Here is a 13241-nt window from a genome sequence, read left to right as displayed (position 1 = left end):
TTTCAGTATAGACCTACATCAAAATAGAGAGTTTGACCTCATAAAATAATCCCCCAAACAGCTGTCAAAATTGACCAAAAACAATATAGTTTATTCTGTCACTAATTGATATACAGTTTAAGTCAGAATTATTAGCCCCCCTTTGATTTTTTTCCCCCAAATGATGTTTAACAGAGCAAGGAAATTTTCACAGTATGTCTGATAATATTTTTTTTTCTTCTGGAGACAGTCTTATTTGTTTTATTTCAGCAAAAGCAGAGTAAAAGCAGTTTTTAGTTATTTTAAAACCATTTTAAGGTCAAAATTATTAGCCCCTTTAAGCTTTATTTTCTTTCAATAGACTACTATCCTTTTACAATAACTTGCCTAATTAACCTAACCTGCCTAGTTAACCTAAATAACCTAGTTAAGCCTTTAAATGTCACTTTAAGCTGTGTAGAAGTGTCTTAAAAATATCTAGTCAAATATTAACTGTCATCATGGCAAAGATAAAATAAATCAGTTATTAGAAATGAGTTATCAAAACTTTTATGATTAGAAATGTGTTAAAAATAATCTGCTCTCCATTAAACAGAAACTGGAGGAAAAAATTTACCGGGCGGCTAATAATTCAGGGGGATAATAATTCTGACTTCTCCTGTATATATTCATTACAATGGAAAATATATATATATTTTTTTGAATATTTATTAGTGATGCATGCAATAATTACAGAATAACCAAAAAATCCAAATAATGGCAATCGCTGATTTTTGAAATCACTTTTAACAATTGCAAAAAGAGACTGAAAGGGCAGAAGCACAGCTTCGTCTGGTAGAGGAACAACTGACTCTGACCAAACTGCAGCAAACCAAGGCCAGACTTGAGATCTGCCTCCTAAAGGTGACACTCAGACAAGCTGCTCTCTCCACATCAGATGAGAAAGTATAAAATTATTGTAGAGTTTTTGACAAAGTCTTTTTTTTTTAAATTCAATACATCTATATTTCTACTTGTTGCTCTTTACATATCTTTAGTTCTACGTTGTGATTTCCTATCCTGTTCATCCCGGTCCAGATTTAGTGTTCCTGAAAAGTTTCTATCCGGATCAGATTGATGCAACCCGATGTTGCTTTGAAAAACTGGCTCAAAAAGTAAGCTGGATTACATGATCACGGATCACAAAAAAGGATTACTAAATCCAGATCAATTTTATACGGATTAAACCATTTGAAAATCCGGGCCCAGAACACAAAAATCTGATCTCAGCATCTTTATTTCAATGTATGTCTGCTCCAATGTTCATTAAAAGTTACGGATTTCCACTGCTCAGCTCTTGTTCAGAATCTGTGTTTATATAAGAAATGCAAAACAGTAAAAAATCTTTTTATTTAAAAACACTAAGCTGTGTATGAGTGTATGTGTGTGTGGATGTTTCCCAGAGATTGGTTGTGGCTGGAAGGGCATCCGCTGTGTAAAAACTTGCTGGATAAGTTGGTGGTTCATTCCGCTGTGGCGACCCCTTGATTAATAAAGGGATTAAGGCGACAAGAAAATGAATGAATGAATACTGGTAAAATATCTTTAAGTCAGTCTGCTCTTGGAACAACCTTTAAAATGAGAAAATTACATTTAAATGAACTACTGTTAATATTTTTCTAAAATGTCTTCCATTGAATATACATTTGAGATCCATTAAAGTCTATATAAAAATACCTGTAGTAGATCAGTCAGGGAAAAAGAAAGTCCTACTTTTTATACACATATTGAGATATTGCAAATTCAAACCTAAAACAATCTTTACTAAGCATTATAAATGTGGCCAAACTCCACATGCATTAGCAAAGGTCTAATCTGCTCAAGAAACATTTATACTGTGAACAATACATTAACTATCAGTACATATATATGTCATTTTAAAAGTTATTACACATTTGAAGTAGGATTACTTATCAAATGAGATGACTAAACAATTAAAAAACCTGGCAAAAAAATTCCATGTGTCTGATTTCTTAACTGGCGGTTGGCAAACTTAATTAATGGTGCATATTCCGCTACCTGCTGGATTGGAAGTATGGGGCACAATTTAAAGGGTGCTGGTTCAGTATGTTTTTAAGTTGAGTGGACAAACACTCTATAACAGACTAGTTGAGACAGCAAAAACTTACCAAGTTAAGTTGAATTACCAACTTTATTTTAAAAATGTTAACAGGGTGTCATTAACAGGTGGAATATGAGGCTGATATATTCTTAGATATCTAACTAGATAGTATTTATGTTGAAAAGATGATTGAACATTACATTCATTCAAGGGCCAAATGACGGAGGGGAGAGCATACTTTCATAGTTTAGAAGAGCAGACAAGAAAAAAAATTTATATATATATATATATATATATATATATATATATATATATATATATATATATATATGTATATATATATATATATATATATATATATATATATATGATTGTATTGAATTTTCTATTAAATCTTTAAATGTAATTTTAAGAGATATATCATGGCTTTGAGCTCTTTGTTGGCTGTTTGTTGTTGCTTCCACTTTGTTGCTTCTACTTTGTTATAGTACCACCACTATCTGTTGACCTTGGCATATTTAGTAGTAAGGAATTTCATGACTGCATTTATTACACAACACAGATGGCAACCTATCCCTTATCCCTTTGACTGCCGCTCTATCAAAGGGTTTTGTTTTGACTGTTTTAAATAATGAATGTTCAAGTAATTAAAAGGATTGTTTTAAATAATGGTTTACACATGTTTACAAATGGTTTACAAAAAAATTAAACAAACATAATCATGTTGCACTACTACATTTTTTTTGTAAAAAAAAAAAAAAAAAACTAACAAGAAAAGATGTTAAATGAGAATTTGAAATATTTTATGCCATGCTTCAAACAAACAATAAAAATGATTTAGTGTTCAAAAGTGATTTATTTTGATTATGTTTGTAAATAAATTAGTCTTACACTTCATATTTTCTGATAGCATATTCTGGTACTTTTACCATAAACCAACATATCTACCATTTGGTAAAGGTAGATATTTAATATATTATGGCATGTGTTTAAAAATAAATGCACTGAGTGTATGAACTAGTTTTTTTCACAAATGTTTGTAGAAGCTGTCTGCATGGCTAGATGCTGAATTTTAAACCCCTGTGGACATAAAGGCAGTAATGGAAACTTCTTATTTCAATGAATTATACGGATCCAAAACTTTTGGAAATATAATGTTTAAGTACAAAATACTGAAATCACACTATTCACGTTTCTTTATTGTAGGTAATGGGAAAATGCTTTTCTTTACTCCAGTTTCAGTGGCATTTAACAGTGATGATTGAGTAGTTTATAAATATAAATATGCAATAAAAAGTTATGAGTGAATGTATTCAACTCTTATCTGATTTTAAGGTATAATTTTCACTATTACCAATCCACTAACTATGACTTTTACCTTAATAAACTTAATCCGAAACCATGCATTTGGGCGCAAGTACAGTACACATCTATTTTGAGTGCAAACTGAAATCAAAAATGTCACTTTTCATTTCTTCACTGTCAGTGTTTTTTTATTTTACATTTTTTTAAGTTGCCAGCCACTACCAGCCTTTTTGATGATTTTCATCTTAATTTGATTTCCCTCAGAAAAATCTCTTCTAGGAATATATATCAAAGCAAAGAACCAAATATGCCTTCAAACAACAAAAAAGTATTTTATTCTATATTTACATTTATGTTTTATCCCCACTTAAATTCAGGTTGGATAAAACACATTTTCATCCTCCTGCTGATTAATGAAGGCAGATCATTTCACTCTGGCAAGCTGTGATAATGAAGAAACTACTCTAAAGGAAGGTTGCATAATTTCTTTACATAACATTTTTACCTACGATCTTACTTTGTCTTATATTTCATTCCCAGAAGACAGAGTGTTTCCCACTCAGGACATGTGTAAGGGCTTCCCTTACCACAATAAAGTGCTTTCTCTGAATTGATAAGTTATCTTGGGGAAAGAGTTAGGGCACTGTTCCATATGGATATATAACTCATGCTTACTTGTCAATGGATGGGAACTGACATTAAAGATGCATACTCCTTGCTGCACTTCAGCTGCCACCTTAAACCTCATAATACAGTGGATTTGTACAGCAGTATACTCATGTGTTTGTGCATTGCATGCCAAATGACATCCTTCTACAGTGTTACCGATTGTTTTTTCATGATCATTTTATGATTCATACAAACAAACAAATACATGACAAATTTCTGATGTGTCAACTCAAAATTTATTGATCCTCTACATTAACATGTAATGTTCAAGTCATCAACAAAATACTTAAATGACTAACAACTGAAGATTATAACAAAGTGGTTACAGTGGGAGCATACAAGTACAGCACTGTAAAATACAAGCAGTTTTACCTTTAGCTTCCCCTGTATGTACTATAAGAGAAACGACTCAGAAGTAGAGGAACATGGTAATGCTGTGATGTATTAGTGATGGTAAAGACAATCTGAAAAAAAGGAAATATCAGTTGTTATTGAAAAAATTGTCAAAAGAATGGCAAGTTAGTGGTTTTCATTCCTGGTCCTGGGGACCAACCAATCATTCTAGTTAACACGCTCAATTTTGAGACTCACAGTTCTATGAACTGAATTAAGTCCCCAGGTCCAGGAATTAAAATGACCTGTGTGCGTTATGTAGTTTTTCCATACCTCTACATATGGATAGAAGCATGTCTCGCCCAAAGCATCCCAGTATTTTCCAGTCTCAAATCTCATTTTATACACACCAGCAATGAAGTTTTCTTTTGTGATTAACCCAGGACACCGCCCATCATCATTAGTAATCCTATAATTCACAAACATTCAATTTTAATGTCCATTAAAATCTTTTTCAATTATTTAGACAAAACTGATACATATTGCTTAGGCCATGTCAAGATTTGCTGTTAATATGAATTATATATATTGTTATTTATATTAATATTATATTAATATACACTATAGATTAACATAAAAATATTTGGAAGGCATTAATGGGGCTAGATAGTTTTACAAAGAATTCACTGATATTATTTATGCATGAGTAGCTAAATTCACATGCACAATACATTTAAACTAAATTGACAGTATATTAACAATTTATGGCTACAAAATAAAAATACATAAAATCATAAAATACAAATACATACAAATGTATAACAGTGTACAGGAAGTTTTGAATATTTGACAAATTTGCAAGTTAATTATCCCTATGAATGTGCAAACCATCTTTCATGTTTGATTCACCCTGATTTTGTGTGTTTTTGAGACTTTCCAGGCAGCCCACTGCTCTCACACAGGTCACTCTTACCCTTTAGCCAGTTGCTGCTATAGATCTATGCACTATCTGACATATTTTAGAATTAAAATAAAAATTTTATTTCAATCCTCTATCCAGCATGCGAATGGAGAATGGGATGCCCACTGTTCCTGTGCACTTTAAGCTAAATTTTAAAATCTCAGACTTTCACAAACTGAAAAACCTAATTTAACTAATGAACATAAAACAAGCTGTTGTTGTGCTTCTATATTAATACTATTAAAATAATGTGTTAAAATAGTAACATAATATTAAAATGTTTTTTAGCTTGAAAACATGTTCGCATGACTTTAATATTCACTATGAGAATAACAATGCCAGTTACTTTTTAACACACAGGTTTTAAAGTGGTCATATTGAAACCACAGCTATTAAAAGTTATATTATCTTGATATGTGTCATGATCACCAGCGATTCTAACTCCACAGATCGCTGGAATTCACACACAATAGTTTACGGACTACAAATCCACCATTTTATTTATCTCCATACAATGTACTCCACTCTCACACACATTTTCCTCATCCTGACTGATGGCACAGACACCACCAGAGGATTGTCAAGGACTAATTACACACACTACTTAAGTAGCACACACACTCACTTCACTCGCAGAGTCTTGTTTACATCACATTACAATGCGTTTACTTTGTCTTGTTTTTCTGTGTTGTTAGTCTGTTTATCCCTGCCTGCTGCCTACCATCTGACCTCTTGCCTGTTACTTTGACTAGGTTTATGGATTGCCTGTATACATCTGTATGCCCCTGTATTGACCATAGCTTACCTGACCTTGCTATTAAACCTGCATGTGGTTTTTAGTGTCATATCCGCTGGTTACAATGTTTAGCTTGTCTGGTGAATGCCTGCATCAATCTAATCAAATGGAGTTGAAAGAAATTATACCGGACCTTACGAAATTCCATGATATTCCAGTACACTGTTATATATTTTTATTATGATTATTTTTTTATTTTTAATGTAAATGTACTTTTGCACAAAGCTTGCACATTTAGATACTTCACACAATCATTATAGTAGTTATTGCACCACATTCAAAAAGTATTCTGTACATCACTTTTCTATGTGTTGTTTTGTTGTAATAATTTATTTAATTAATGATCTTCTACAAATTTCTACAAACTATAGCCCATTATGACAACATGAATATCTTTGTAAATTTATTGAAAATTACAAATAAACATGGAGCACTAGCATAACATTTTTTCAAGTTAAATGTCATAGTTATATAGTTTAACAAAAGTTAATAACAATTAGGCCTACCTTCAAAACTCATGTATTAAACTGTAACAATCAGTAAGCAAGAGAATCCTAATATGACTTTTTTTAGGTCTAGCAATATCATAATTAAACAATCTGCACATAAACACTACAATTTAGACATTACCAGCTTGCAGAAAACTAATAATATAAGGTCATTCTGCCATATCAGAATATATATAAGGTCATATATCCTGATATATCAGTTGCAGTGAGTAGGTATAAAGCTCTCTATAAGATCAGGGCTCTCAAGATACAGTTAAACAGAAGTTCCTACATGGATGAAGTGCACAGGTGCTTGTCTAGAATTAGTATATCTTTAAGTTGATTTATCAAACTAAATTTATGAAAAAAAAGTTAAACTTGTATAACAAGTATACACTCAATATACACTCATTCCACACATACTGATATATTTCAAGTGTTTATTTCTTTTAATTTTGATGACAACTAATGATACCCTTAAATTCAATATCTCAAAAAATGTGAATATGGTGAAAAGGTTCAGTAGACACCTGGTGCCATACTCTAATCAGCTAATTAACTCAAAACACCTGTAAAAGCCTTTAAATGGTCTCTCAGTCTAGTTAAGGATAACTGCACTCAGGAGAGAACAAAACCCATTCAAATGTGGGAGAGATTCACAAAGAATGGACTACAGCTGGAGTCAGTGCTTCAAGAACCACTTTGCACAGATGTATAAATGCCAGACATTTATATGGTTTTAAATGTCATGTTTCTTATGTCAAGCCACTCTTGAACAACAGACAGCATCAGAAGCATATTGGGCTAAAGATTGGACTGCTTCTGAGTGATCTAAAGTTATGTTCTCTGATGAAAAAAAAAATAGGGTCACAGTCTAGAGAAGAGGAGAGGCACATAATCCATGTTGCTTAAGGTACAGTGTAAAGTTTCCATAGTCAGTAATGATTTGGAGTGCTATGTTACCTGCATGTGTTGCTCCACTGTGTTTTCTGAGGTCCAAGGCCAACACAACTCTATACCACAACATTTTAGAGCACTTCATGCTTCCTGCTGCTGACCAAATTTATGGAGATAGAGGTTTCATTTTCCAACATGACTTGGCACCTGCACACAGTGCCAAAGCTACCAGTACCTGGTTTAGCGACCACATTATATCTGTTCTTAAGTGGCCAGCAAACTCACCTGTCATTAACCCCATAGAAAATCTATGAGGTATTGTGAAGAAGAAAATGCGACATGCCAGACCCAACAGTGCAGAAGAGGTGGAGGCCACTATCAGAGCAACTGTTGGAATAATCTCTCAATTGCATGCGTGTTCAATAAATAAGGTAAGGAGAGGTTTTTCTTCAATGTCAAAAATCGTAACTATTTATTGGATACAAATGAATAATTCGATTCATAGAATTCTGTTATCCTCAATGCAAAGTTTACATTAAGGAGGTGCACAACAACTTTCATTTCTTCAACTTAAATAGGCAACTGATATTAACAGGTGGAATTTTATTCACAACAATAAAAGCTTAAGGCTTTCTGTGTTCAGTTTTAACACCTTTTTTCTGACAGGAAGTTTCTGCAGAGCTGAATTAAATTTTTGACCAGCATTTATCTACTTCTGCAAAATGCTAAGTAGTATGCACAGCATGCCACACACAACAGTAGAAAGCTGTGGTCACACTGGGCTTTTCCTCCCATAGACTTCTATTCATATGCACACGAATGGGTCAGACTGGAAACGCAGGGTCATGCGTCAAGTTTCGCAAGTTGCTGCGGTGCAAAGTTCAAGCTTGGTGAACTCTGACCTGCTAAATCGCATCACTAGACTGCGTGAGACCAATCGAGGATCAAAACATGACCTCTCGGGACAGAAAAAAAAATGGAGCATACTTTTTACGTATACATTTATACTTTATACTCATACCATCTTTATACTTTTTACTTGGCCAATATTTCTTAAAAATCCTTTCTTTGTATTGGGTTTTAAGTTATATTAAAGTATTCTGATCAACTGAAAATAATCATTCAAATTTATCAATCTGTGTGGAATGAATGTATACATTCTTTAAGTTTCACTTCTTAAAGATATTCTAATAAGACCAGCACATGTATTTTAATGACACCAATTGACAACGAATCATTGACATGATGACATGTCAGTTAATCGGTTAAATAATTTGCTTATCAGTTTACCCTGTTGTCAGTATGTTCCAGGCTGATGAGACGGGGTCAAGGCGATGGAGGACAATGGTCATATTGGCTCCAGGAACTCCTTGGGCTATATTGAGCACATGAGTCGAAAGCGGACTTGGCAGAGTAGCAGACATGTTTATGTGCTGTAGAAGAATATAACAACAGTAACTAACTGATGGTAAAGTATAAACAATTTTGAAATGAATGTAAATTATCATATGCATTTGTTTCCATTACAGAACATGTCTTTTTCACCGAGAAGGTTCATACAGATTCCAAAGGCAGATGCTGATAAGATCAGGAATGTGTGTGTACCTTAGGGGTTTTACGATGTGGTCACACAATGATTGGTCAGTTTGTATGTCTCAGTATTTGGGCTTTGCTCACATGGTCAAGGAAGATACAAAATAGGTGGTAAACTTATCTCTACTCTTTTCCTGCTCTGGCTCTTTTGCTGTTCTGTTCTTTCCTGATTTGGAGCCTTTCTTCACTGGTTACTGCCATCTTACTCTGTCTTTGGGCCTTTCTTTCTGCTCATCGTCTCACTCTCGGGTAACTTAGTTCAAGTCATTGTCATTAAATCATTTCATTTTTAAGTATCTGTGAATTATTTTTGATTTAAAATTAACACTTTATTGCTCCATATTGGGTGACATGGTGGGGCAGTGGGTAGCACAATTGGCTCACAGCAAGAAGGTTGCTGGTTTGAGCCTCAACTGTGTCGTTTGCATGTTTCCCCCGTGTTTGCTAGGGTTTTGTCGTCAAGTACAAAGATATGCGGTGAATTAGGTAAGCCAATATTGTTGGTAGTGTATGTGTTGATGGGAGTGTATGGATGTTTCCCAGTAAGGGGTTGGGGCTAGATAGGCATCTGCTGCGTAAAACATGTTTGATAAGTTGATGGTTTCACTGTAGTGACCCCAGATGAATAAAGGGATTAAGCTAGAAAAAGAAAACAATGAGCTAATTCTCCATATTGCAATACAATACAATTACATAATACCACCACTTTTCCACATTTTTAGCTATTATAACTGCCCTTTTTTCATTTTTGGAGTAAGATTGCAGAAGGTGGAAGATGGTTAGACTACAAATGTACAGGTTTTCACCATCATGATAACTTTTTGTAATTCGTCAAAACTACATTTCGAAAACTACGTTCTTACAACAATGATCTGAAGTTTAGCAATAGTAATCCAATCTTTGCTTATATTGTTAATTCTAATCAAAATGAACAGCTTTAGCTTTTTAATATGAACCAATGGTCTCAAACTAAATTCCAGAAGGGTCACAGCTATGGACAATTAAGTGCTCAGGTGGGATGTTTTTTCACAGAATTCAAAAGAGTTTAACAATCTTGATGAACTTTGTGGTTCTTGTCTATCAAATCTGAGCTTTGTTTTGAAATTTTCATTGGATTTAAGTCGGGTGATTTACTGGGCCATTCTACAGCTTGATTTTCTTTCTCTGAAACCTCTTGAAAGTTTCTTGGCTGTGTTTTGTTTCATTGTTTTGATGAAATTTAAATCCTGGTTTCTTCATCATCCTTCTAATGTGAATGTTGGACTGAAGCAGATAGTCAAGGCTTGGCATTAGCCTAGTAGCAAGCAGTTTTTCAACATTATTGTTGTTCTTGTCCTTTTGTATGATCTTGTTCAATGAGCATAAGCAAATGGGTTGTGGCTTCAAAGTGTTGCATTGCAATTAGATTTTATTTCACATGACTTTTCAGGGCTCGACACTAAGGATTTACCGTATTCTATCAAAGATTCAGTGAATGATACAACCTCAGCAGTCATTGCCCAGTAAACATTTTTATGTTTTTTTGACCCTTGAAAAAACACCCGTCTGGCACTTCTTGTCATGGTTAATAAAATATCCAAAATTAAAGTTTAATAACAGTTGAAAATTTTCTTTATTGTTATCTGGATGAATCCCAGCTTATAATCAATTATTATTTTGGCCATGGAGACAATGTGGTTATGGGACCAATGATTGCAATGAAAATCAATGCAATTTGAAAAAACTAAATCTGTAAATGAACCGTTTCCATATTTTGTGTTTTCCGTTTATTTACTGTTGTGAATTCCATTATGGGAACTTCATCTTTGCTTTTTTGACTTTTGCTATTGAAAACTCAACTTTACAGTTTAAAAGTGACTTATTGACATTTTAGTCATTTCAAATAATGTGTAAGCAATCATACACAGAGAACATTTACCTATTTAGAGAATATATAGAGAAAAGTCCTCTAAAATAACAGAAAATGTACTGGAATTTATTACAAGTTTTTGTACCATAATATACAACACAAACCCACACATTATACCAATTTAAACTATTAAAAATGTTAATAAAAGGTTCAATGTTGTTGAAAAAAAAAAACAAGGTCTCAATGCAATTCATAACGAGGAAGAATATAAACAAATTATTTTTTGCATTTCAAAAAAGTTACCTTACCTTATCTGCTGAAACAATATGACCTCTGATATGTTGAAGTCTGTTCATCTAAAATGCAATTAAATTGATAAGCTGGAGCAGGAGCAGAAGCAGTGTAGTGTGAGAGCACAAATGAGCCACTACCCAGTTGTGCCTGTGTCTTGTGACAAGAAAATGTAATTGGTTCGATACAGATACCTCAGAGTACAAATTCTTGTTTGGTTACATAGTTTAGCGCCAGACAGTGACCTCTGTGTTATTTGCCTTGAATTGATATTGTGACTATGCAACCAAACAAGAATTTGTACTCTGAGGTTTCTGTATCGAACCAATTACATTTTCTTGTCACAAGACACATGCACAACTGGGTAGTGGCTATGATCACCAATTCCTCTAGGGTCAAACACCATCTCTTTTGTCTTACTGACATTCAAATCTCAAAGATTGTCGTCGCACCAACTCGCAAATCTTCCAATCTCTGAAAAATATTTAGATAAATCTCTATTCTTATTCAACAACCCTAAGATGACAGTATTGTCTGAAAATTTAACAATGTAATTATTAGAATAAGAACATCTACATGAATCTGTATACAGAGTGAACAAAACAGGTGAGCTAACGCAGCCCTGTGGAGCTTCCATACTCAGAAATTTTTGGCTCAGAAATTGTACCATTTACACTAACCTGCTGCCTTTGATCAGTTAGAAAAAAGTAATACCTTTTAATTAATAATGGATGAACTTTAAATTCATTCAATTTTTTAATTAAAAGATGTGGCTGCAACATGTTAAAAGCTGAACTAAAATCAACAAATAAAAGTCGCGCATATGAGTTTGGATCCTCTAAATGTTTATTAATATGATGAGTCACTGCTATCATTGCATCATCTGTCCCCCTGTTGCTCCTATATGCAAATTGAAAGGAGCAAGAGCCTCTTTACTTCTCTGTCCTTGGATGATCACATGCTCTCATGTTATTTTATTTAACGGTGTTATGTAAGCATTATCTAAATATTATATTTTTTTTATACACTGCATAGATTGTCATATTTTTTTTCAGTATTTTGTGCTCAAACAAAAATAAACTGAACACTTATGACAGCAGAATTCCATTTAAAACAGGATTTACCTTAAACTCTTGATGGTACATATACAGGACACATGAAACCCAGCTAGATGTAGATTTAGCAGACAGTCAAAGCTAGCACCAGCACCTCTCATACACAGAACGCATTTGCACACATATTGACAAAACACTCTATCGGCAAATTATAAACATTAGTTATAAGGGAGTACTGACGAGATAGCATTACCTGAAAAAAGCAAAAGCAAAAATAAGACCTGTTTAATAGGATTTAAGACCTAGATTAGGTATCATTAGAATTGTATCAATTCAGATTCCAGGTTGATTTCACTTATCGATTAAAATTTTTATCGATTCCCAGTTTCGATTACCTCGACCCATTCTGGGTCTTCAATCGTTAAATCAGGCATTACTATGTATTTCTAAGTTGAGATTGAAAGGCAGATGTGACCAGGCTTTCATAGTAGCTGGTCCTAAATTGTGAAATAAGCTATTTTCATTGGCATTTTATGTTTTTAACAGAAGTAATTGCTTTTTTTTTGACTGCAGCATATTGGTCAACCCTTGGTCGTGCTTAATGGTGATAAAACTGACATGTACAAAAGTGCTGGACAAGTGTGCTTAGGAGTGTCAAGACAATCAGACCTCCTTAGATTTTAAAATTGCTCTCCATATAAACAATGCTGAATTATTCCAGTTTATACTTTTATCATTATCTAAAGCTTTAACAGTCAGCATGAATTTCACTTAACATCCAGGAGCATTTAGTCTCCTTGAGGGGGAAAAAATGCTAGAAGCATATACTTATAACTATCACTATTTTTAATGGATGTTATTTAGATTTATGTTGATTTTTAATGTTTAAGTGATATGCATCATTTATACTTCATATACAAGCCA

The 13241-nt window shown here is 33.4% G+C and overlaps 1 protein-coding gene and 2 long non-coding RNA genes across 3 annotated transcripts in view; 2 read left to right on the top strand and 1 right to left on the bottom strand.

The window, feature by feature from the left end:
- Window positions 1–13241, top strand: part of LOC137488296 (uncharacterized) — a 724224-nt gene that overhangs the window by 475250 nt on the left and 235733 nt on the right. The window lies entirely within an intron of this gene.
- uraha (urate (5-hydroxyiso-) hydrolase a) lies at window positions 4272–11423 on the bottom strand. Its single transcript, NM_001045452.2, has 4 exons — window positions 11280–11423; window positions 8820–8962; window positions 4721–4856; window positions 4272–4518 (listed from the first exon to the last, which is right to left on the bottom strand). The coding sequence occupies exons 1-4, from the start codon at window positions 11325–11327 to the stop codon at window positions 4429–4431; spliced, it is 417 nt and encodes a 138-aa protein (NP_001038917.2). The 5' UTR covers window positions 11328–11423; the 3' UTR covers window positions 4272–4428.
- LOC147832859 (uncharacterized) overlaps window positions 8831–13241 on the top strand; it is a 30691-nt gene continuing 26280 nt past the window's right edge. Inside the window, exon 1 of the long non-coding RNA XR_015515079.1 lies at window positions 8831–8997. This is a non-coding gene — a long non-coding RNA (uncharacterized LOC147832859). The remainder of the gene's footprint in view (window positions 8998–13241) is intronic.

This window comes from Danio rerio, chromosome 18 (assembly GCF_052040795.2).
Source record: "Danio rerio strain M-AB ecotype USA chromosome 18, GRCz13ab, whole genome shotgun sequence".
Taxonomy (NCBI): domain Eukaryota; kingdom Metazoa; phylum Chordata; class Actinopteri; order Cypriniformes; family Danionidae; genus Danio; species Danio rerio.
The sequence above is the reverse complement of the archived record's forward strand: the minus strand, read 5'-3'. Positions and strand labels throughout refer to the sequence as shown.

What these genes read in the sequence shown, in the direction of transcription:
- uraha (NM_001045452.2), bottom strand. Translation starts at nt 11,327, where the DNA reads ATGAACAGACTTCAACATATCAGAGGTCATATTGTTTCAGCAGATAAG. An exon ending in ATATTGTTTCAGCAGATAAG is followed by an intron (nt 8,963 to 11,279) that starts GTAAGGTAACTT and finishes ATTCTTCTACAG; the next exon opens with CACATAAACATGTCTGCTAC. An exon ending in TGGAACATACTGACAACAGG is followed by an intron (nt 4,857 to 8,819) that starts GTAAACTGATAA and finishes TGTGAATTATAG; the next exon opens with GATTACTAATGATGATGGGC.